Source organism: Cornus florida, unplaced genomic scaffold, assembly GCF_030987335.1.
Source record: "Cornus florida cultivar Cherokee Brave unplaced genomic scaffold, ASM3098733v1 CherokeeBrave_3.0.0_Hap2_Chr04, whole genome shotgun sequence".
Taxonomy (NCBI): Eukaryota; Viridiplantae; Streptophyta; class Magnoliopsida; order Cornales; family Cornaceae; genus Cornus; species Cornus florida.
In genome coordinates, this window is record NW_026775574.1 from 69,875,027 (window position 1) to 69,900,140 (window position 25,114).

General features: G+C 36.8%; 1 protein-coding gene across 1 annotated transcript; it reads right to left on the minus strand.

The window, feature by feature from the left end:
* Window positions 1–225: 225 nt before the first annotated feature.
* Window positions 226–23,240, minus strand: LOC132303460 (regulator of nonsense transcripts 1 homolog). Its single transcript, XM_059800721.1, has 29 exons — window positions 22,428–23,240; window positions 19,667–19,918; window positions 19,414–19,584; window positions 19,222–19,272; window positions 18,877–18,969; window positions 18,669–18,764; window positions 18,524–18,574; window positions 18,309–18,427; window positions 17,180–17,288; window positions 11,249–11,371; window positions 11,090–11,161; window positions 10,178–10,249; window positions 10,008–10,074; window positions 9,618–9,760; window positions 9,457–9,528; window positions 9,245–9,373; window positions 6,623–6,778; window positions 6,032–6,145; window positions 5,846–5,944; window positions 5,682–5,759; window positions 3,690–3,824; window positions 3,284–3,358; window positions 3,068–3,185; window positions 2,472–2,842; window positions 2,305–2,367; window positions 2,139–2,210; window positions 1,785–1,916; window positions 1,353–1,478; window positions 226–1,109 (listed from the first exon to the last, which is right to left on the minus strand). The coding sequence occupies exons 1-29, from the start codon at window positions 22,938–22,940 to the stop codon at window positions 960–962; spliced, it is 3,822 nt and encodes a 1,273-aa protein (XP_059656704.1). The 5' UTR covers window positions 22,941–23,240; the 3' UTR covers window positions 226–959.
* Window positions 23,241–25,114: the final 1,874 nt, after the last annotated feature.

Consider the following 25,114-nt stretch of genomic DNA (forward strand, 5'->3'; position numbering starts at 1 on the left):
CCCTACATTAAAACTCTCTTCCCTAGACCCCTAAGGACTATAGTAAAATATCAGTTTATTCTCTTCTTTTCTATCCAAGAATAAAAACTGAAAGACAATCTCTTCTCTAAAGCTATCACATCCATAACTTCTCTACTTTCCATCCAATTTCTGCCAAACGAAGCATAAATAATGCCAAATCTTCTTTAAGTTGCGCGCGTGCGAGAGAGAGATGAAGCAAACAACTGAACAGTGAACACACTCCGAAGCCAGTAATTAGAATATTAGAGTACCACCAGACACCAACTATTAACACTGCTGCTATCAGAAATACAATAAATACTAGGGCGTTCCGAACAAAATACAAACCCGAACACCTGATTTACGGCAACCAATATCAATGATAATTAGCAAATTTATTTACCTACCAGAGTTAAAAAGGTATCAGTGCTTGCCCTGGGACACCTCTAAGATATCGTCATCGTCTATGTCTATGCAGTGATAACGTAGAGTTTACATGTGAGGAAGTGCTGAAAGGGTGAGGAAGACTGTATAAAACCATGGTAGTAGCTGCTTCTGTATGATGAACAACGGATTTTCCCAATTAGATCTCCGCTTCCCCAATAACCCACCCTTCGACAAAACCACGCCATGTAATGCTTTCTCCCACGAAACAATTTTACCTTCTCTGTGAACAATACAAAATTTCAAGAAGATAATTTGGGTTATCCTTTTCTTTCTCAGCCCCAGACTTGCCGCCAGCGTTCGACCCGAGACCCATAGCCTTTCTGCCAACTCAAACTATCTGGTTCCCAAACATTAAGAATCAACTTCTCAGGGTTGTGCTGTCAAACTGGCCACGATTGTTGACAAACCCTTCTGCTTCTCAAGACAGAAAAAATGGGCACACATGAGAGCACAAACCAAGTTGCTGGATGCTAAGACCATAACCCTTATCGAATATTAACCCTCACGAGCCATCAACCATTGTAGTGAAGTTTCTGATTTTGTGAGCTCTGCCCCTGATGGGGTTGCTGCTGCTGCTGCTGTTGCTGTTGCGGAGCCTGCAAGTTTATTGGCTGTGTGTTGTAGTGAGCGAAAGGTTGGGAGAATAGAGGATTCAACAGTCCCTGTAAAAACACTAGAATAAATAGACCATTCCAACTACAGAGTATTACTAGTCAACAAACCAAATCATGATAGTAAAATTATTTAGGAGAGGAAAAAGAAAATTTTGGCAACGAGAAAAGCAATCCAAAACTCCCAAATTTTGCAGGGCTTAGAGGGCTTGGTGGATACTCCATGCATCTAAGGCATTTCAAAATTTTACCCACAGAATCTCTCTATCAACCAGAAGAAGCAAAAGATGAAACCTGAGATTGGGACTGAAGTGGGTTGGCATTGGCCATGGCGAAGTGGCTCTGTGTAGCATCATCTTGTGATGGATCACTGAATCCAACTTGGGTAAACAGACCTTGTGACCCATGAGCCATGTAGTCCTGTCATGGCAGTTCAATAGAGTGAGACACAAAATAAAACTGCAATGGGAAAAAAAATCATAGCCCCAGGCAAGTGTTAAATTTTGAGTAATCAACTTCCAATATATATGTTTTTTTAGTATATAGGTATATTGCTAATATAGAAGCGGTATTATTTGTAGGTATGCTGTTTAAGTTTAGTTTGTATTTTAAACTCTTCTTCTATCGGGTGCATTTGATTATTTTTCTATTCAATGAGGTTAATTAAGATGGCTTCCTCCAAACCAAAAGAAAAATTACAATAAATTAAAAATAAAATAAACAAACCTGAGACATGAAGTCATTTCCTGTACCAAAACGAGAATATCCAGCTTGAGAATTCTGGTTTAAAAAGCTTCCTGGGAACCCAGATTGTGCACCCTGGGTTACATAATCAACAGCATACCCACTTTGAGAAGCCTGCAAAGCAAAGCAGCAACAATGGAAAACATTGAAAATTGTTGGCGGAATCATCAATTAACAATAATATTATAAAAATTACTTTTTTTCCTTGTACAAAAAACAAATGAAAGAGAAAAATAGACTAGTTCAAACCACCATCCAGATCCTTTTTAACATACACCGCTTGTGCATTAGATGTATGGTTGAATACATGGTGGTACAATTTCCTGTAACTTGTACCTGAGTGGAGAAGTCTGCAACAGTATATGGAACATGTGATCCCTGACTTTTAAAATCATCACCCAAGAAATCCTGGTTGAAGATTGAAAGAAAAATTTCAAGAAATGAAAATCCAAAAAAATCAATTATAAAACCAAGCATATTAATCTTTATTCGAATCAGCTACCTGAGACATGCCGCCAATAGAGAACCCATCACGAAATGTTTGGCTTGGTCCTTGAACAGCCATCTATTTCATAAAACATAAAACAATCAGGATTCAACCATGCTAAAATGGAAGGATGATTAGATTAAAGAATAACAACGATCATAGTAAAAATTAAGAGTACTTACATTAGAAACGAATCCAGGTTGAGATAATGGTCCACCCACAGATGGCTGGCTATTTGGATTCTCCATAGCAGGAAAGTTGAAACCGGGCCCAAGACTTCCAATGGGTTGAGAGCTTTGCTGATGGGGAAGATGACTGCCAATAGGAGCACCAGCATTGCCACGCCCAGCCCCAAAACCCCGGCTTCCTGGTTGAGGAACATGAGGAACAGTTCCGACTGGTCCATGTACAGCTCCACGAGTTGGGATAGCATATGGTTGAGAAGGGGGGCCACCATGATAAGGTGGAACAGGACCCCGAGGCATCGGATAACCAGCAGGATGCATCCCAGGCTTATGCGTACCATTAGTTGGACCAGGTGGTACATAAGAACCTGTGTTCAGAAAAATAAGCATTCTAGCTAAAATGTCACAGTAAAACCCTCATAGTGAGGATGCCTAAAAAAGGATGAAAGCAAGCACAAAAATCTTATCCTGTTCTCGTATTGTTATTATTATTTGGTGTGATCCTAGGACTTGTACAAGTAAACTATATGCATCTGAGGATTGAAATTGACAGTAAACAATTTAGGGATTAAATATTCCAGCATTTAACATACCCCTAGGTCGGTTGCCCCTCCTATCAGAATTTGGGCTTGAAGAAGAAACAGAGCCAAAAGTATCGTTAGGCACTATTCCAGGTCCACCACCAAAGAAAAGTCTGCGATCATTGTAGATCTGTTCCATATGAACCAAAAAATAACTTAAACAAAACAATTAAAAATGTCTTTTAAAAATAGACACTAACTCTATGATTCCATCTTTAAATATCATACCTTTCTAGGCTTCTGAAATTGAACCATACTCTGCTTTAAATTATTCAAAGGACCTTCTACCAAGCACTCGTGCTCCTAAAGTTAAAATCAGAAATAAGGCCAAATTAGAAGGTAGAACAAGTGACTTTGTAATTCTTAGACCAATAAATCAACTCAAAATCGGGGAAATCATTTTTATGGCCTCCAAAACAAGGAATAGGTCAATTGTCCGGATGAATTATGGACATTATGTTCCCCCAACATCAGGACCCAAAACAACATTTGTGAAAGTTTCATTAACTGCACAAGTACCAGTTGGCCAGAATAATAATCAAAATGTGTTAGAGCTCAGACCAGGGATATTCACATTAACCCTAACTAAAATGGCCCATCAGAAACAACATTAAAAGCAAATAATGTGGATTACCTTGTAGTGTGTCAACAATCCATTCCAAAGCGGCTGTTTGCTTAGAACTTTAGGGTTCCCCAAGATGACAATACCATAGCGGGCACGTGTTAGTGCAACATTAAGCCTTCGGGGATCATTAAGGAATCCTATGCCCTGGATGAACATTAGACAGCTATCAAGGATCAGCTAGTGATCACAAATGACGAGTGTTAAAAGCAAACATAAGCTTAGGTTCACAGATCAGATAACAATACATCAAAAACTAACAAACAGTATGACTAATCTCGAAGCAGGTGCATATGGAACAAAGAGTGATTAAGCCAAATACGAAAACAATCACTGAGAATAACTTGGCATTTAATCATTTAAACTTGTAGCGCAGATTATGGTATCACATACTCCAAAGTTATCATTCAATTTCTGAACTCTCAGAAGAAAAATGCCACATGCATTGAGAGTACAACAAACACGCTAGGCAGAGCATAAAGAAAAACAAAACTTAGGGTTCCAAAAAACAAAACCAGAGGGGAGGTCAGGGTAGTACACCAAAACATAAAACATTCAAATTCCAGGACATTTCAAGCCGTGTCCAACATATCCAGCTGTGACCCACGAGTGTCCAATACCACGGAATCTCTCTCTCTATTTGTGATTGTGTTTGAGCCAAGAACCGCCATTTCAATCTATGAATTCTTTTAATATTACAATCAGACCTTTGTTTTTTATATAAATATTTACAAAACTGCCCAGACGTATCACAAAGTATCCGTAACGTATCTGAGCTGTATCCAAATTGGAAAAAAATAATTTATTGTTCAGATACTTCCCAACCATATCAAATATGCATCCGGCGGCATGTATCTACCGATATCAGATACACATCCGATACGGCCATAGCACTCTCGGGAAGTATCCATGCTCTAGTGACATGGTAGCAAAGGTAGGTTAATTTCTTGATGGCTTAATACCCCTCTACTCAGTACCTTAAATCATTTTTCAGAAACAAGAAAACAGAATTGGCAGTCCAACCAACCAGCGCAAATTTGATATAATGCTTGCAGGCATGTAATAAATTGATTTTTTTTTATTTAATAAATCTAATATGTCAACATGACGTCAACCGAACAGAAAAATTATATCTCCCCCCCCCCAAAAAAAAAAAAAAATCACTCTTATCTAATTTGTTTCTGGATTCCAGATATGATGCGACATGCCATTCCAAGCTTTCTTCCGAGATGAGCATCAAATGTGGGCATCTCAACTGAAGTGGGCAACGAACCACAACTCTTATTGAATCAAAAAATGGCTGGGGGATTAAGCCATACTACCAGGAGGGAGAGAGAATAATTACAACAAGAGCCGCTTCAAGGAAAACAAAAAATGTTCCTCCCTCCCAGTAGTATGGCTTCCATCAAAACCAGTCACTTCACACAACCCAGGATAGCTATTGATATGCCTCCACCACTCATCAGAAGAAGCGAAAAGGTAAACTACTGAGAATGTAAGCCATGCTGGGTTGTGAGTAGGGAATGGAGCTACCTTGCCTTTTCTTAGCTTACGAAAGATTGAAACAAAAATTGGAGAGCATTGGAAATCGCTTTATCACACACTATTGCACAAAAATCGTTGACCCATTGGATACAAAACCAATACTGAAAAAAACTACACCATATTATTTAACCAGTATGCATGACTTATAAACCTTTCCTCTTCTAAATCATTACAAGAAAAGAGGCCCATGACCAAAGTTGCAACTATAACTAGTATGTTCCTCTCCTCACCTCATAGTCTATGCTTAGGAAAAGATTAAAAAAAAAATCAACATTCCCAAGAAGAAAGTAGTAAAAAAAAAAAAAATGTAGAAACATATATCAACAAGCAGCCGCTTACCTTTAATGGGGAAAAAAACATAAAATAAGATATGTAAAGTCGATACCCAGCACAAATTGAAACTCCTACAAATAAACTCTAACCAAGGGGAAAATTTTGTGGAGAAGATCGAAAACCAACCTGATGTTCGTTACTCCTCACACAAGACAAAATTATGTAATCTTTTTCCCTCCCTTGAAATGAATCAACACTCGCAACCTACAAAAAAACAAACATTATATGTTGTGTTTTAAGCCGACGATTGAATTCACATTTGCATCTAGCAAATTGAATCCATACATTACCTCAATTTCCTTGTACAGTTGCTGTCTAAGAGCACCATTTCTTGACATATAATTCACAATATATGCTCGCTGCCCTTCATATGGTGTTATAACCCCTATCTGTAAATTGTTGAACGGCAGACGAATTGTTACATTATGGAATAAAATTTTATCAACTAAAATAACAGTGAAGATATATAAGTGCACCTGACTAGGAACTACACCACTCCTTAAGAACGTAGTCACAATTTTTTCAACATTTGCAGCCTCGGTCCTATTTAGATAGGAAGTTCCACTTGCACTAATCTCCTCTTGTCCCATCTGTATACAGTATAAACAACTACAAAGATTAAAAAAACGTTTCTGAAGGAGAAAGAAGGACAAGAGAGAGCGAGAGAGAGAGAGAGAGAGAGAGAGAGAGAGAGAAAAAACACAAAACAAAATAAACCCAAGCCTAGTAGACATCAACAAATAAGTAATAAAATTGTTCCTAAAATATCAATTAAATTCTGTATTTATGCAAACTGGTTGAAACAAATAAAATAATAATAATGTCCTGCCAGATACAGATGCACTGCTGCAAAAACAACCATCTGTTAAAATAAAGTAACTAAATTTCTATTATATCGGGCATGCCATCACAGGCTTTGCTTTAGGCAAATAATCATAAATTCTCATAAAAGCAATCAGATTTTAACATAGTGCCCAAGTCCTAACTGTATTAGCACTTGGTTAATACACAACATTAAAATTTATCAGAAACTAATGCAAAAAATTAAAATGGGAATATTATCATACCTGGACATAAAAGAACATGGGACGGTTTGGCACAGGCCAAGGGAAATCAATGCCTGGTGATTGCCTTTCGTTCATGGTCACTCCATTTTGAAGTGTACCTTCATAAAAGCTATTAGAAGGGAATTCTGATAGGCATGGATGCATGCGGTATTGAACCTGGAATTTAAGAGCACAAGACGCAATATATCAGCATTGCCATATTTTCGTACAAGCAATAATGTTAATCTATGAACATGGAGCTTGTAGAAGTACAAGGACAACTGAGAAAGCATGGGAAAAACCATATCACCCAGTTTGTCATCTCAAAAGAGTCTCGATGCATTGAAGTTTGCAAGAAAACAATGAGAAACTTTTAATTGCAGAAACTCCAAAATGCGATTGCATTGATCCAACAAAACTAATAGCAAGTTTGAAATTAATATAAATAAAAATACACAAAAAGTTTACCAAATAGGGTTATACTACTATAAAAATTACAAATACATACTCATTCTAAGGAATAAGAGAGAATCAAGTAGAGAAGAAAAGGCTGAATTGATGAGCCTTGTTTTTCAATCACTTAAGGTTTCATAGAATACCATTGATCATTGTTATTTAAGGCACAAGGCACAGGAAGGTGCGAACAGTTTCAGGAGCCTAAGCGCAAGGCACAGGCCTGAGCGAAGTACAACGTGTTTTGTATACAAAATGCAAGAATGTCATATAATATTGAAATTTTGGAACATTGAAATAATATAATTATTTAATTTTAGAATGTCAAGTATATGATATCATAAATTCAAAGCATTTAGAGAAAAAGAATCAAGAACATATCATATAGAACACATGCATATTATCCAAAATTTCATATATCGGAAATCAACACTAAAATATTAAATATTAAACAATTGAAAATATATCCACAACTCAGTTGACAAAGATAAATATACATTAGAAACTGATATTCCTAAACTAAATTGCCAAACTTGCAGAGTGGACAAAATAAGCATTCAAGCATCGCTCAAGGGGGAAACGCAGCAGTAAGTAAAGGTAAAGCATAGGGAAAAAAAAATAAAGAAAGAAAGAAACAGCAGAATAAAGATGGAAACATAATCGGCATGGCACACATCAAAAATAAAACAAGCAATGGTGATGGACCACAGAAAATTCAACAAAAAACACAATGAGAGAAAAGAAAATACCGACTTTTCTGAGAGTGGCAAGTTTTCAGGGGACATGAAAAATACAGCAGAGAAATTTGCAAATACAAGCCCTAAAAAACAGAGAGGGAACACAGAACAGACGGGAAGGAAAAACAGGCACAAGGAGGAAAAACAGAGAGCGAGTAGGGCTTCCTTCTAGGGAGAAGAAGAAGAAATGCTCGTCACAGAGACAAGGAATGGAAAAAAGAAAAAGGGAAAAAATATTTAAGTTTTAAAAGAGGAAAAAAAGTACACAGAGAAAAACTAGAGCTAATGTTTGTGGAGGAGATGAAAGAAGAGGATGAGGAAGAGGGGGGAGAGAGAGAGAAGCACTTTCCTAAAATCGCCTCGCCTGGACTCCCAACAGGCCAAAACTTGCAAGTTGCACCTTTTTGGGCCTAAGCGCGCTTTTAATAACACTGCCATATTAGTGATTGTGACCTTAATACGGATAGTGTTTGAAGACTTGTCACGTCAACCGTTTAACTAGACCACCAGTGAAAAGGAACATACATGGAGAAAAGAGCCGATTGCATTGGTGACGGGGTTCATCATCGACGATAGTAGTGTTTTGGGATAGAATGTTTGGTGTGTCATTAAATTAGTATTTATTGGGTGGATACTAGTGGGTTAGAATCTGAGACCAAGAAACCTTTATGTAGTTGGATTATTTGTAACCTGGACAGGAGATACAGTGGTTTTTTCCATTGATGGATTTTCCACGTAAAAATTGCGTGCTTGCCCCTCTTCCTCCTTTTACTTTCTAATTTTAAATTATTGTCTGGGGAGCTAACCGAATAATAAATAAATAAATAAAAGGAATTAAATTTGGTATGAAAGAAAACCAGTAGAAAAGACCAACTTACCCCTCTAGGTCCTATAGAGATTCATGACTAACAATATATCCGCTGTGTAATGATCACATTTTCTTCAGGACGCATGACACACGTACATGGTTACGAGGTATGTGTCAGATAAATTTAGTTGGACATACTTATCGAAAAAAAAAATTAGTTGGACATGCAACTAATAAGAATATAACTATTGAAGATTTAATGGAGGAATCATACTACATTATTGCTTCAAAACAAGTGAAATGCTTATGTTGACCACTATGTTATGCACGTGCGCGAACACACAGTATTTTACTCTAGGAAATAAAATAAAAAGACTTAAATAATATAATATTTTGTAGTGTCCACTGTCCATATCCTTTTGGTTGGTGATTTAGTACATTCGATACTTGGACACATAACCCACAACCCGACACACAAACCTGAATTCACACAACATACCAGGCTAGCAAAAATGAGTTGCAAGAATATGATATAAAAACCTTTCACCCCACCCTCCCGCCCAACCCAAACACATAAAACTCTTTTTTTGGACATAAATCACAACACAAATGAAAACATACAAAAGTAGTAAAGAGGACTGTAACCTGGAGTCTAATTGGCTTCACACCAAGTAGTACAAGGCGTTCGAAAAGAGACTGGGCTAGCCCAGCACGAGCTGCTTTCTTGCACATAATGACAGGACCGAGTTGGCAATGGTCCCCAACAAGAACCACCTAAATATAGCAGTTTGTATTAGAAGATGGAGCGGATACTGACAAGGTTGAAATAACATGGACAAAGATGTTTCAACAAATACCTGTTTTGCACCAAGAACCAAAGGAATAAGACACTCAGGCTCAGTTGCTTGAGTAGACTCATCAATAAGTACCTGCAAAGCAACAAAAAAAAGGTAAACCACTCGCAAAAGAATATAATAATTTTATTACTGCCAAATGCTCACATCAGATGTATTTCAACCTGGCGAAATCTAAAATTTGCCAATCGAGGATCACCAGCACCAACACATGTGCAACAAATGACATCAGCACTTTGACATATCTCCCTCTCCGTTGCCCTCTTCAGAGCCTTGTACTTTTTCTCATCACTGCTGGACAATTCTCCTGTAGAAATTTAGAGGAATGAACAATCCATTAACACAAATCCAGGGAATAAGACACAAAATTTCAAATTATACTATGCATCAGCATTCCACCAAAAAACATAAAACCAGTTCAGTAGCATGGCCTTCCAGCATTAATGCACCCAAACAAGCTACCCAAACCAAAGATCAGCAAGCTTTACAATATCAAGTCTCAAAAGGAAAAAGTAAATAAATAAATAAAGCACTAAAAAAAATTAGAAATCCACCTTGCTCATCTTTAAGAAGCTGCAACTTGTGAAGTTCACTCTTTTCAGATGTGTCAAGATGTCGAACCTGAAATAAAAAGATAAGAAGATGCATAACACAAGAACACAGAATCTCTAAAAGCATCAAGTGAGAAAATATTCAATTCAATGAAATTAATAAATACACAAACCTGATAGTGAAGGGTTAAATGCTCAACAGGAGAACTAACAGCTTCCCTTGATTTTGCACATATCCTAACAACCTAGTTTAATAAAATAAAAAAAAACATATACATAAACACAAGTGAGAAATCTCACACGTAATCAATAATAAAAATTATATAACTGTGACAATCACTTAACATAAGAGTTTTATGTACAAAACATCACAAAACATATTTAGCAACAAAATGTTGCTAGATATGGACAAAAAAGAAGAGAGACAGATTTTACTTAACGTTCTTTAAAAGAAAATAATGGGAAACAGCATTATGAACATTTTTTGAGAAGATGACACTTTTAAGTTACAAATGTTTTGAATGGAAAGATAATTGCCATATCGCTATGCCACAATAGCCACAGTAAATAATTCATGTTGATTTATAGTTTAACATAATCAATGTTTTCCATCACATTTAAATATATAGAAATATATGTGTGTGTGTGTATATATAACACTAAAAATTACAAGTTCAAACATTAACATAACACTAATGAAGACATGAAAGGAGCCAAAACAATAAATGGCTCAAGTAAATATTCTGATGAAGAATGAAACTTCATAGAAAACTCCGTATATCACCCTTTTCTGCATAACACTGCAACGCAACTAATGCAATAAAATTTTAGATTGCCATACACAAGGCCACATATCAGTGTTTTTCAGATTCACATTAGTTAAAGTTCTCCATGCCTTGTTGGAGGACCATGTCATTATGAGGCACAATGATATTTTAAAAACTGGACAGCATAAGAGGATGGAAGACCATTACTCTGACTATAGGTAGGTAAAAGAGGGCAGGGGTGATTGTACATCATCAACTAAGCCATCATATCACTCTTACGACAAAACTAAAGCTTATACAACTAAATGATATAATTACCTTTAACCCAGTGGCACTTATCTTTTCAGCTAGTTGGTCAACAGCCACATTACTTGGAGCACAAACCAAAACCTATTTTGACAGGAAAGGAATTATAAAAACAATGACACATGATAAAGTACAAAATGTACGTTCTAGGAGAACATGCTAATGAATTACCTGTCCTTGGCCTTGTTTGGCCATATGATATACAATTGCTGCAGAAGTGACTGTTTTCCCAGTTCCAGGAGGACCTTGAATCAAACTTATTGGCTTCTGAAGGACACTTTTAACAGCAAAAACCTACCAAAGGATCGAGCAAGTTAGGCCTTCAAAAGAACACCACAATATAATATAACGTCTTAAATAACAGAAAGAAATAAAACTTCTGCAAGAATTTTGCAAGAACAAAAGCCAAGCAAAACAATAATTCGCTAAGAATATCTGCAAAGTCATTAAAATATACGAGGCCAAAACTCAATGGATCAGAGAATACCACTCACAAAATGTATGAAGTATGAATACAAGGACACTAGCAAACTGGATAAGAGAGTACCAACAGTTGTCTATGGAGAGCTTTCAATGAAGACATTTGCCCAATGGTTAGGATTTGAGTGCATCCCAGAAGAAGATGGTTGGTTAGAAAGACTGTTTGACGAAGAAGAGGTGGTATTGGCCTTAAAGAGTTGCAATGGAGATGGGCTCCCGGACGGAATGGATTCACCATGGCATTTTTCCAGCAGAATTGGAAGTGGTTATGAAAGAGGTGATGGACACTATTAGCTTCTTTCAAGTGCATGGTCAGTTTGAGAAGAGTATGAACACCTCCTTTATTGCTCTCATCCCCAAAAAGGATGGTGCTAGGATTTTAGGCCTATTAACGTGGTGGTAGAATCTATAAGCTGATAGTCAAAGACAAGTCCTTGCATCTACGCCGCTTTGTATCTGGTGGTGTATTTGGCTTGAGAGAAATAGGAGATATTTTGACGGGAAAAAGAAGCCTATTTCTATGCTTAAGTTCTCTGTTGTTGAGTTTCAGGGAGAGATTTTAGATCTATGGAGGAAATCATTGTTTTCTTGGCCTCTCTGAAGGTCTAAGGCGCCTTTTGGCCCTTTTTGTTTTCTTTGGGCTTCACTCCCCTTTTGAGCGTTTTTAATAAATTCTTACTTATCAAAAATAAAAATAAAAAGACAAGTCCTTGCATTGCGGTTGACAAGAGTAATTGATTGAGTAATCTTGGAGTCTCAAAATGCTAGGCATCAAATTTTGGATTCAGTGTTTATCGTTAGTGAGTGTAAGGATTCCAGAATCAGTATCGGGGTGCCATGGATTCTTTGCAAATTGAATGCTGAGAAGGCCTATGATCATGTGAATAGGAACTTCCTGCTGTATATTTTGGAGAGCATGGGTTTTGGGAAGAAAATGAAGAGTTGGAATCAGTTTTGCATTTCCACGGTGAAATGCACTGTGTTGGTGAATGGATCTCCGACAGGATTCTTAAGTAGTTCACAGGATTCTCCGACCTTTGTCTCCTTTCCTGTTTATTATGGTGATAGAGCCGTTTAGCAGATTGATGAGGAGGGTTGAGGCATTGGGATATATTAGAGGCTTTAAGGTCGGCAGTGTCTCTTCTAGACAGTTGGAGGTGTTCCACCTCCTTTTTATTGAGGTATCATTGTTTTTTTTGTGAGGCTGCTGACTGGTATACTTCGAAGCAGTTTCTGTGTTGAAGATCAATATTGAGAAGAGTGAGACAGTGCCTGTGGGGGACATAGATTGGGTTTCTTCCTTGGCTGACATTCTGGGATGAGGTGTCGTCGTGTCGGGGCCTTCCCAGTGACCAACTTGGGCTTACCTCTTACGGCTTCTACAAGGAGGGTGTTTTCTTCGTCTTCTCTGGAATCCAATCATGGAGCAGTTTATGAGGAGGCTTGCAGGATGGAAGAAGCAATATTTTTCAAAAGGGGGCACCAAACTCTTATTAAGAGTACCATTTTGAAGATTTCGACTTATTTCCTCTCTATTTCAGATTCCTTCCTCAGTTGTGAAGCAGATTGAAAAGCTTCAAAGAAACATTTTGTGGGGTGGCATTGCATATGATTGAAGTTTCACTTGATGAATTGGGAAAGGTGTGCAGCCCTATCCAGCTTGTGGGTTTGAGTGTCAGGAGCATTGATTTGTTCAGTAATGTTGTGTTGGGAAAGGCGCTTTGGCAGTTTGAAGTGACAAGGGATATGTTATGGAAGGAGTAGGTATAGGGTGAGCCAGGTATACCACATCATTCGTACGTCCGGCCAATGAAAATCTAGCAAATCTAATTGTGGAGCAGTTTTTTATAAAATGGCAGGACCCATTTCATGGTATGGTGAAAGTATGGTGAATTTTCATTGACCAGGCATACCAATGACATGGCATGCCAAGCTAACCCAATATCTTCTCTTATGGAAGAGGGTGATTAAGTGTAAGCTTAGGAAGCTTAGCGGAGGATGGACTTCTAAGAAGGTGAGGTCTCCAACAGGAGTAGGAATTTGGATATTCGTTTGGAAAGTTTGGAATGAATTTTCAAAGCATATTTGTTTCCGGGCTATGCGCGCAAGAAAAAATCATTTTTTAGAGGATCCTTGGTGTGGGGATAGACCTCTTGCATGCACTTTCCCGAGGTTGCTTACATTTGCAGCTGTTAAGTAGATTTCAACTGATGACTGCTATCACCTTCATAATAAGAAAGTGACTTGGGGTGTGCAGTTTGAGCAGCATTTACAGGATTGGGAGTTGGAGGAGACTGTATAGTTTTTGGCTCTGCTATATCCTCAGCTTGTGGAAGGGGAGGGCTGGATGAGTGGTATTGGGTGGGTTCCAGTCATGGGGAATCTGAGGTGACATCTTTCCATCGGAGACTTATGGAGACTCGGGTCCCCTCTTTCCCTTGGAAGGCAACACCTTCTTTGGGTGAACAATAGCTTTAGAGAGGATTTTGACACTTGACAACCTAAGAAAGAGACAATTGATAACAGTGAACTGGTGTTATACGTGTAAGAGGGATGAGGAATTGGCTATGTATCCATGCATCGAATGTGTTATATCCTCAAACAGAAGGGGACATGGACACCATTAAATATTATTTTTACTTAATATTTTTATTTTATTTTTAGAGAAATAATGCCGTTATGTAATATTGTGTTCAATATAGGCATTTCACTCATTTTGAAGTAATAACATAATAAATATAAAAAAATTTCATAAGTAAAAATAATATTAAAAAAGGCGTTCAAAAGGAGAACGTGTCCCAATTACAAAAGTGGAACCGGAGCTAAGGCCCCAAAGAATCCAGAAAAGTAATTAAATCATATGAAGAAGAACAAAAGCTCCTCTTCACATAATTGAAGAGAGAACGAAGAATGTAAAGTTTGTCCGTTAATAACATAATAAAATTGAATTGTAGGATATGTTTTTAAAGTGCATATCCAACCAAAAGTGTGAGACACATATCCCATACACATGTCCGAATATTTTTTGTCTGACATGGGTACTTCACCTTCTTTTGAAGAGTCCATGTAACATAGGGAATCGGTGAATCATCACCTTTTGCTTTGCACTGTCACTAGAGAAGTGTGATCTAAGTTCTTTGCTATTCTACCTTTAGCTTTGTACCGTGGCTATAGAAGCGTGATCTATATTCTTTTACTATTTTTGGTACTTCTTGGTTGTGCCGGATTTCACGTGGAGCATGCTTGAGGCATGAAGAGGTTGAATAGTGGGTAATCAAGTTCGAGATGCTAGGAGAGAGAACCCCCTTTATTTGTGGTGGGGCTTGGGGCGGGCTACGTTACATGGACTCGGGTACGGGTGTCATCCACAGGTAACCTCCAAACAGAAGGACACATGGACACTGCTAAATATTCATTTTATTATTTATTTTATTTTATTTTCTAGAGTAAAGTAATGTTTTTATCTAATATAATGTTCAATATAGACATTTAACTCATTTTAAAGTAATAATATTTTTTTTGATAAATAATAAATTCATTAAAAGCGTTCAAAAGGGGAACGCATCCCTGAGAACAACAGAACCATGGGCTCTAAGGCACCAAAGAAGCAATAAACTCAAGCATCTCCTCAGCAAAGCAACAAAATCTACCCGATCCCCAAAAGAAAAGGTAGTCTAACATAGAAGACTTAAGAACGGCCACAGAGGACTCCTGTCCTTCAAACGCCCTACTATTACGCTCCCTCCACAGACACCACCAAAGACACAAAGGTGCCATCCTCCAATAACCTCGAGCGTGGATGCCCACTTGCACCCCCCTCCAACTCTCCATTAGCTCTCTCATAGATCTAGGCATGACCCACAAGACTCCGAACAAAACCAGCAGGAAACTCCAACATTCCATGGCCACGGGGCAGTGCAAAAGGAGATGATCCACCGATTCACCATTATGTTTACACATGTAACACCGATTGATGATAATGAGCTTTCTCCTTGTATTGTCCAGCGTCAAAATCTTTCCCCACACCACAGTCCACGTAAAGAAAGCCACTTTAAGCGGCACTTTAGATCTCCACACAGCCTTCCAAGGAAACCTCCCCTTTGGTAATAATATAATTAGATATTATACTCGTGTAATTGAATAATTAGATAATTTTAAAGTAATAATATAATGTAATTGAATGATTAGATATGCTTTTTAAGTACATGTCCAACCAAAAGTGTAGGACACATCCCATACCCATGTCTGAGGGATACGTGTCAGACACGGGTACTTCACTACTTTTGAAGAGTCCATGTAACAAAGGGGGAGGGAGAGGAATACGAGATCCTTTGATGAGGACGACGCTCCTATTTGGGTGCTAAGACACTCCACCTTCAATTCTCTGTTTTTTTGGGTCAAAGGGTGGCATTGTAAATCTATGGAAGACTTTGTAGATAACTTGAAAGTTTAGCAATTTTGTTGGATTTTGTGAATATATGGGCATGCACCCCTTTTGAGTGTTTTTTATTGAAATCTTACTTGTAAAATAAAAGGTAATAATGACAGTAAACAAATAAACTAAATATGGTTAGAATATGTTAAAGTAACATTACATTATTCAGATTCAGGGAAAAAAAAATTTCATTATTCAGAACTTCAACCAAAGTAAAGCAGGGAAAGAGAAGAATAATTATTAAAATAATAACCAAATATAAAAGAATGAACTTTCTATTCATTTAGTGTTATTCAATGACTTTCACAATAGATCTGTTGTGGTATCTAGTACTTAGGAAATACCTTTAGATCAGTTAATATTGAGGAAATACTAACCTGTTATCTAAATTAACCATGAACAATTAAGATTTTTTGGCACTTGCGGAATGAAAGTTAAATTGCCTTGTTCTGAGACTACTTAGCACATGCATTAGTAAATATCAATGTCATCACTTGATGCTTGATTGTGAAGTCAACACTTAATTAATTGTTTCCTTATTCTACTGGTACTGACTTGAAAAACAATTTTATCAAGTTGAAGTTTAATCATTATTTTTCACCATCTTCATCTTGAATGCGTCCCCAAGTTACCATGAAAAAAGTGCCTAATGAAACACAAAACATGTAACAAACACTTCACATAAGCAACTGCCCAGCCCTCATGCTACAGCAAGAAGATTCCGCAGCTTCACCAGAATACACATTGAAGTTTAAAATATCTAATATTTTCGTTTGTAGAACATTCGATCACACCATAAGTTGCAAAGAAAAAAACCAATACCCCAAAACTAAGATGGTGGCCACATCAGCTAGCATGGGTTTATAGTGTAGGCTGATCGTTTGTACTGCAGTACTGGACAACTATAATTAAAAATATTTTTTTAGCAATCACCCTCACACTCTTGCTCTATGGACTTGTGAAGCTTCAAACATTTTTGTAATTTCTAGCTCCAGAATATTAGTGTAGATATTCCTTGCACCTCAAAATAAAGTAGTGTGGGAAGAAGAGATAAAAGGGCATCATTAGCTAAACAATCATTTGGTTATGCCATTTACCACATAATTGACACAAAAATAAAATATCCAGGATAACTAAAGCAAAATATTCAAATAATATAACTTGGCTACAAAATGCAGACAGCCTACTTGAGATGCATTGAGCTCCGGAAGACCTGGTGCACCAAAACGACGAGGCAGTGTATTGCGAACCATCTGAACCTCAACCTCGTGGCCTAATAAGTGATGGTAAATGTAGCTGCATAAAAGAGGACATTTCAACAAACTCATGGTAAATCATTCAGGTGCAAAGTAAATATAATCAAATAATAATAAGTTACCAAGAAGCTAAGGTACAAAATGGGCTAGCCTGCTTGCTAAATATATCCAAGCAGGCTTAACTACGTCTACTTTAAGTTGAATGACCTCAATCAGATTTCGGGCCAAATATGCCTTCACGCCAGCATTCTGCCCAAGAGGCTCAGTCCTAAGTAGATTTTGTATTGTATTAAAATATATAATACATATACAAATACACATGCTCTGCTTTCTAGTTACATATTTAAGGTTAACTCAGTTGGTACAGACTACAAAGTTCTCCAGGGATAACAGGATTTCATTTCAAATACACTGTTTTTGGCTAATCTTTTCCATTTCACTCTAAATACGTAAATTAAAAATTTTCCTTTCAACGCAGGCCAAACAGATCATCAGCCAACTACAGACGAATATAAAACATTAACCTTCTTTTGGGTGGATAGCGGAAGCCCAAATGGGAGTTCAAAAGTTCAATTTGAACTTGGTCAAATCCAACTCAAGAAAGCTTGAATATTGATAAGGATAACTTATCAATTTAAAATCAACTTTTTACCCAACCAGTTGTAACAACAACATTAAAAATTGCATTCCAAACACCTAAATCTAGTACCAACAGCAAACCGTTAAATAGCTTTGCTTTTAATTTAAGGTGATCATTATTTAGTCTACTTCTGTGTATATGTGTTACTGGCTATTTACATTTTAATTCCTTCTTTTCAAAGTCTACTATGAGTCTATGATTTAAGAAGCATGAGTGATGGCAAAAATTGTGTGAGGGAGTTTGGGGAGGAGCTCCCCCAGATAAAATAATCTAGGAAATCCTCTCTACTTGTTGAAAAGGAAATTTTAGCAACTATTTAATGACATAAACAAGAAACTCTTTACTTGTCAAAAACAAATTCAAAGAAATACTTCTTAATGACAAACAAATGCAATAATTAGGAAGAAATAGTCAACCCACCCACTAACACTCGTCTCATCGACTGCAAATGTTTTCATTGCCCCCTGCATCCGGTCAAAACTTGTGCTCTTCCACACAAAATCAACACTAAAACCATGGTTCACATCAACAGGTACTCCCTGAAAAAAGGAATAAATGAAAATGAGGACCATTGAGAGCTGAAACTCACAGGGGACTAAGGGTAACAAAAAATAAAAAATCATAACCGGAACTACCTGACTAGCACGAAGCTCGAGTGCAACCTCCTCTTGGGCAGTTAGCTTTATCTGAAACAAACAATTAATTAATTAAAAGATCATAACGAACTACAACTCAAGCTGAGTGAATGAAAAAGTTGCAAGTCAAGAAAAGAGAGCCTACCACATGTCCCACCGACTGCCAAGCCGAATGAGCTGCATCTCCTGAATAACGTAGCCGCAACTCATCACCAGGTACGAGACGCAACTCATTATCTTCCTACAACAACAGCACGTGTATTTAACACAGCAAACATTTATAACATAAACTTACGGGCAAATTAACGTTAGGCAATGACGTAAAGAAAACAACACGAACAATAGAAAAGCACCTTTGGGAAAACAAAATATGCAACACGCTTTTTGTTGAGACCAATATCCCACCGTAATGTGACATTGTCTTTGCTTTGAGATTCTTTCATCATCTAGGAAGGGAAAAAAAAAAACAGATTTAAGTTATGGTGCACAATATTTTCATTGGTGCAAAACTATAGGAACTTTAATTAAGCTAATATTGGATAGTAATAGTATCAACATGGTTGGTTCAAGAGGAAAATGACAACTATTAAAATTGAAACAATGTGTATCACAAGATTAAAATTTCCATTCAACACTGAGAAATAGAAAGAAAAAGACAAAGAACAACAAATAAAAAACAAAATAGTTGTGATGCATACTTTATCATAGTCAGCTTCAAGCTTGATAAGTGGCGCGAATACATTTTGATACTGCAATAGGATATAGAGCAGCACAAGCTAATCAGTCAATATTGCCATTATGGAAATACTATAACTTCCACCACAACATTCTCATGTTGCATGTACTATCTACACAACTTCATAGCTATGGCTTAGTGTTGCGAATGACACCTGATATGCATCTTCATACTTCAGAGCTACAGGCTGAGGTTCATCATCCACACCAGGTTTCTCAAGATCTTCCAGGGTAGCATCAGGGTTGGTTTTCCAAAGTTCTTCTACCTTATTTATCTGTTGAGCACTGATTTGGCGTGCCCTTAACTGCTCCTGTTCAGATGGGACCTGCAAGTGCAAGGAGATAGCGACTTAGATAGAGTATATATCACCTAGACATTAAATATGAAAAACTGTAGAAGTCATTAACCTTAACAAGCCACTGCAAAAAACATCTATCATCAATAAGTGGACACCATTGACTGAGGTCCCAATTCATGTCCTTCAAAGCATTGACACTAAGACAAGGTTCCCTGCAAAGAAGAACGACGACGCTTTCTGTCTTGGCAGATATGAATCCAAGGAGGAACACATTCCGGCATCCACAATTGTAACATTCAAGTATCGTTTCTCCCAGGGGACTGTCTTTATGAAGACAAACTTCTTTATGCTTAGCTCGAACCTACAAAAGACATCACTGAACGTACTGATTCTAAAGTTCAGAGAGTGCAATCTTTTATCCTCTTGCAAATTAGTACGCATTTATTATGCCAATACAACGACTTGCTAAGACTACTAAGCAACAAAAACGTACACCAGGGCATTAACCAATTAGTCAATTACAGCCACAAAACTTAAGTATCATGTGTAGATAAATAATTTTAAACAGTGACATGACATGCAAATAATCACTCAAGGAGAAAATGCAATGGCCAACAACCAAATGAGAAGAGTATAACCCAACATACAGAAGCTCCAAACTACATATAAATTATAATTGAGAAGAATTAAGATCACTTTGAACCCACACTATAAATTATTAAAATTAATACTCTTCTATAATTAACATTCAAATAAACGACTTCCCAAACACAATTACTTCTTCCAAACAACTCCAAAGAATTAACCATGTAACAAAAAATTGATACTAAATAATGCAAAAGAGACCGCCATCAATTTCAATCTAGAAGAACTGTCTTCAAAGTCTACATTTGTGATGCACGGGTTCTAATTCTAAGGACCTTTTCTAGAAAATAAAAAGATAAAGCTATAACCATGATGAAGTAAATAGCTAACTCTGGATGCTGTCTCAAAACATGCCAAGTCATGAGCAAACAAACCCAAATAGTCCAAAAACAGATTCTTCACAATATTCAGATATTTATATGGGCTGCCATCTCACCAATCCACATAAACATCCTCATTTTTACACACCTCTAGTAATCCTAGGGATGGATTTTGCTTGACATACCGTGTTAAATGTAACCTGTGAAAATTTCTTACATATTTTAAAAGAAGAGTTTCAGTCTGCCAAATCTCTATATAAAGGAATATCTTCCATCTACACAGATTCACCAGTCAACATGATGTCGTACATAGGAAAACCCTTGATCCCGTGTATTTCGAATGATTTTCTCATAATAAAAGGGTCCTTACCCAATATGGTTCGTATTGATCGAGGGTGCTAGGAGGGTTGGGCAAGAAAAAGACTTAACCTTTGGCAGTATTGCAGAACATGACTGCTCTCAACATTCAAAACACATTCTCATGCTTGAACGCCCAAGCATTTTACTATTGCACCAAATAATGGTCCCTCAATTAGGCGCATTAATGAAAACCACTTCACAAGAAGCCCACACCATGGGTTCTAGGGAGAAATTGTAGATCTATGAAGGATATTGTTGATATTTTGGGCTCTTTTGAGTGTTTAAAGGCCCCATTTGGCCTTGTATTTCTTTATGCGATGCGTCCCCCTCTTGGGGGCTTTAATAAAATCTTAATTACCACAAAAAACAAAGAAGCCCACACATTGGCGGGTAACAGCAAGCCAACAAAAAAAAATTTGCATGCTTTTATTTTGACTTCCTACAGGCTTTAAACTGCTTCCTCTTTGAACTAAATCTTCTGCAAATTAACATTAGAAAAGAGTGGTATTCCTTGAAGAAAACATTTTATAACTTTGTGTATTTTTATAGATAGCCCAATTGAGATATATATATAGAGAGAGAGAGAGAGAGTTCATGTGGCTGACCCAATTCATATGGGATAAAGGCAAGAATAATAATGATGATGACAGTGATATATATAAATTACATAGAGAGAGGGAGAGAGACCATTACTCATTATTGCTCTACCTAACCTTCAGTTGAGTGATGAATTAATTGTCAAAATCCTGAATTCAAATAATCAAAATCAACCAGAAAGGAGCAATAGTTCCCTTAATTTAATTAACATCCCTTGCAGCGAAGGGAAATGCTTCTAATTCCTATGGCTGCATCATTCTGCAATTTTTCTACTTATTTCGGGCAATGCTTCACAACAATAATCCAAACTATTTAAATTATTGGATTCAGCGTTTATCTATATCCACGTCATGGATATGCTTCCTATGTAAAAGAGCCTCCATCTGCTGGCTCAATACCCACCATGATATATAGTAAGTTGTAATCTATTAGTTAATGAAGTGTAAAAGGCATTTTATACTATATCGTTTCCCTTTGTGCCTTTGTGAGATCATATCCGAACAATTACGGGGACAAAATGTGGTTTCAAAAACAGCATAAGAAATCCACAAGAATTGAAAGAATTTTGAAACCCAACAGAACTCCTATAATATGATTATTTCTTTATATCTTGTCTATGGAGTCTTTTTCCAACATTCAACACTATAAATTCCAACCGATGCCCATAAGACAACTCAAAATCACGAATCCTAAAGTTGAACTTCAAATTCTTACCACTTGCATAAAGATTATCTTCTACTTTTAACCCCAAGACCAAAAGCACTCAAAAAAGTAAAGAAACAATGTTGTAACAAGATGAACAGTTGGTCACCCATAATTCCAATGCATTCCTTCAATCTGATTCAATAATACACAGTATGCAACTAAAAGGAATGCATAGACCAAAATAATGAAAGAAAACCCACTTCAATTAATTGATAAGAGATCACTATGGAAGTTCCCACTCACCAGGTGATTAACAATATGCGACCCGGACGTGTTCCCCCTTGAATTGCAGAACCACTTGCGACAAGACGGTACGTTACACCTCACAACACACGCCGGGTTCTGCACTCCACAGTACCGACACGCATGCTCCGTAAAATCACCCTTGCCATACTCGTAACTCTCATCATCCCCAGTCTCTTCAAAGTTCAGTCCACTCATACCGGCCGCAAGCGCATCCACAGCCGACTGGTTGCCCCCACCACCCCTGCCCTTCCCAGCGCTCCCGGGGGCTGTGGAAACAGGCGAAGCGTCAGAATGATGATCAGACGAGGCTCTATCGGCTCGGTCAGCAGGGTCCGCTATGGAATCGGAAGGCGTTGGCCAAACTGAGGATCGAATTGGCTGAGAAAGCTCTTGAAATTCAGGGTAATCGAACTCTTCTCCTTGAGTGTTGAATTCGAGGAAAGTGTAGGCGTCGTTGCCGGTGTCCGGCTGCGACGCCGTCTCGTAGAGGTTGTTCGGCTGAGAATCCATCGGAAAATATCAAAGCAGAAAGAGCGTGTATATCGTCAAATTAGGGTTAGGGTTTGAGAATTGGCGATGGATAGGTTTGAGTTTGGGAGTGGAAAGAGAGGGTAATGTTAGGGTTAGGGTTAGGGTTAGGGTTTGGGAGACGAATAAATGAGAGAGGGGTTTGGGAGACGAAGAGTGTTGTTGTCAACAGAGAATGGGACGGGGGAGTAAAATTGGCGATGTGAAGGAGACGTCATGAAGAAGGAGAGGTCACGTGCCGTGCGCGTGAGACTTTTGTGTTGATCGGCTGGTTCCCTTGGTGTTGGCGCCCGAGAGAGCATCAGATTCCGACCTAACAATGATCTACATGGAAAGGGCTTGTTTGTTGTAAAAGTGAATAGCAAAAAATAAAAATTTGGTAAAAATTGTTTTGTTTGGCATATTAATACGTTTTGTAAATAGTGCTTAAAAATCGAAATATGAATTTAATATTTATACATGTTTCAACACTGAAAGAAAGATAATGTAGTAAAAAATAATTTGAAAAATTATTAAAGTAACCATTATACCGGTCACACTTATAATATTTTTTTACCACACATATTTTTATATTTTTGTTTTTAAAAATTTGCAACAAATAAATATTATCAGACATACATTTGATTACTATTCAAAATATTTAGTTTTATTTCGAATTAAAACAAAATTGTAAAAATAATACACGTGCCAAAGAGGTCCAAAAGGGAGTCACAACTTGATCTGTTACGCCACTTTTCTTAGGAGCAATAGATAATTGAGAGGGAAAATGGATAAAGTATTAGATTGTTTTTTTATGGGTAAAAAATTCACACATGATACATTCTTTTGTTTTTAAGGAGATATAAAATTCACACTGAAATGCAATTTTAATAAATTTATCAGATAATTTTTGTAATAATGTAGTCACTCAATCAGATGGTATGATAATGTCTATTTTAGACTTGAGCCCGCACAAATTTGCTCTTGAGTTTTTATTACAAATTGTCTCATATCAATTAGAGTGTACAAATCCTACATGTATAACATTTTTCCTTTCCACACTCAAACAGTGTGGAATTATGCACCCGTAACTCACCCATCCGCTCATTAGACCTCCACAATTTTGGACCAAAAATACCTTGGTGATAAAATTCAATCAAAACTCATACTTAAGTTTTCTTATTACATTTTTGGGACCATTTTTCTTAATAGAAGAGTTTTGATTGACATCTAATAATTTATCCAGGGGAAAATTTTCTAAAAATTGAGGAAATTATCTCCATCCATACAAGATCTCAAAGAGATAATGGCTAGATTTAGAAATTTAGGCATCCAAGATGTAGTGAGAGAGTGGCTAGATTCAAGTCTTAACTTTTCCCATTAATTTTGTCCAAATAATTTTCTAAAACTTGAGTTACATTTAACAAGCATAGCTTTCAACATTGTCCAAGCTAATGATTGTCCATTGTTTTGGAAAATTCCAAAATGAACATTAAGTATATGGTACAACAAATGTTTCGAATCGAACAACAATTATGAAACATGATATAAAAATAAACACATCACACAAAGCGTACAAAAATTTATGCGTAGTTAGGTAAAGTCACATCTGCAGAGTAAAGATCCAGCAAATCAAAGATCACAAGTTTTAGTCCTTCACCCACTCTTTATACTATTTTCAGATTTTCGGTGCCTCTTCATGTCAACCCATAAATAAAAATGGTTCAAAAAATTTCCTAATCCCTAATTGGTAAGAAGATTTTTTTTGTAGTAATTCCTAATTAGCTTGCTTTATAAATTGGCTCTGTTGTTGAAGAGGACAATTTTTTATACTAATTCCTAATTGTCTTTTTTACTTTGTCCTCTTTGTAAATTGTTGTTATTGAAGGTATATTCACAAATTTTAAGGTTAGAATTTCAAATATTTATTTAATTAAATAGTCTAACTAAATAAGTAATTTATTTTTTTAATAATCTATTTGTTTCTCTAATTTGATTTCCTTTCCTGTAATTTACCTTTCATAACATTTCTCTAACGACTACTATATTATTCACTAAATAAGTAAAATTATAAGTAATTTACTAAATAATTTATTTTATTTTTTTGGGAAAATTATAATTTATTTTAGTAGGTTTCACTACATTATTATAATGAATTCTTTTTCTCGTCTATTTTC

Excerpts from the sequence above, each read along its gene's own strand:
- LOC132303460 (XM_059800721.1), bottom strand. The coding sequence starts at position 22,940 with ATGGATTCTCAGCCGAACAACCTCTACGAGACGGCGTCGCAGCCGGAC. Across the intron at positions 11,372-17,179 it reads CGGAGCTCAATGCATCTCAA|GTTTTTGCTGTTAAAAGTGT; the intron begins GTAGGCTGTCTG and ends ATCCTTTGGTAG. Across the intron at positions 1,479-1,784 it reads GAAATGACTTCATGTCTCAG|GACTACATGGCTCATGGGTC; the intron begins GTTTGTTTATTT and ends CTGCCATGACAG.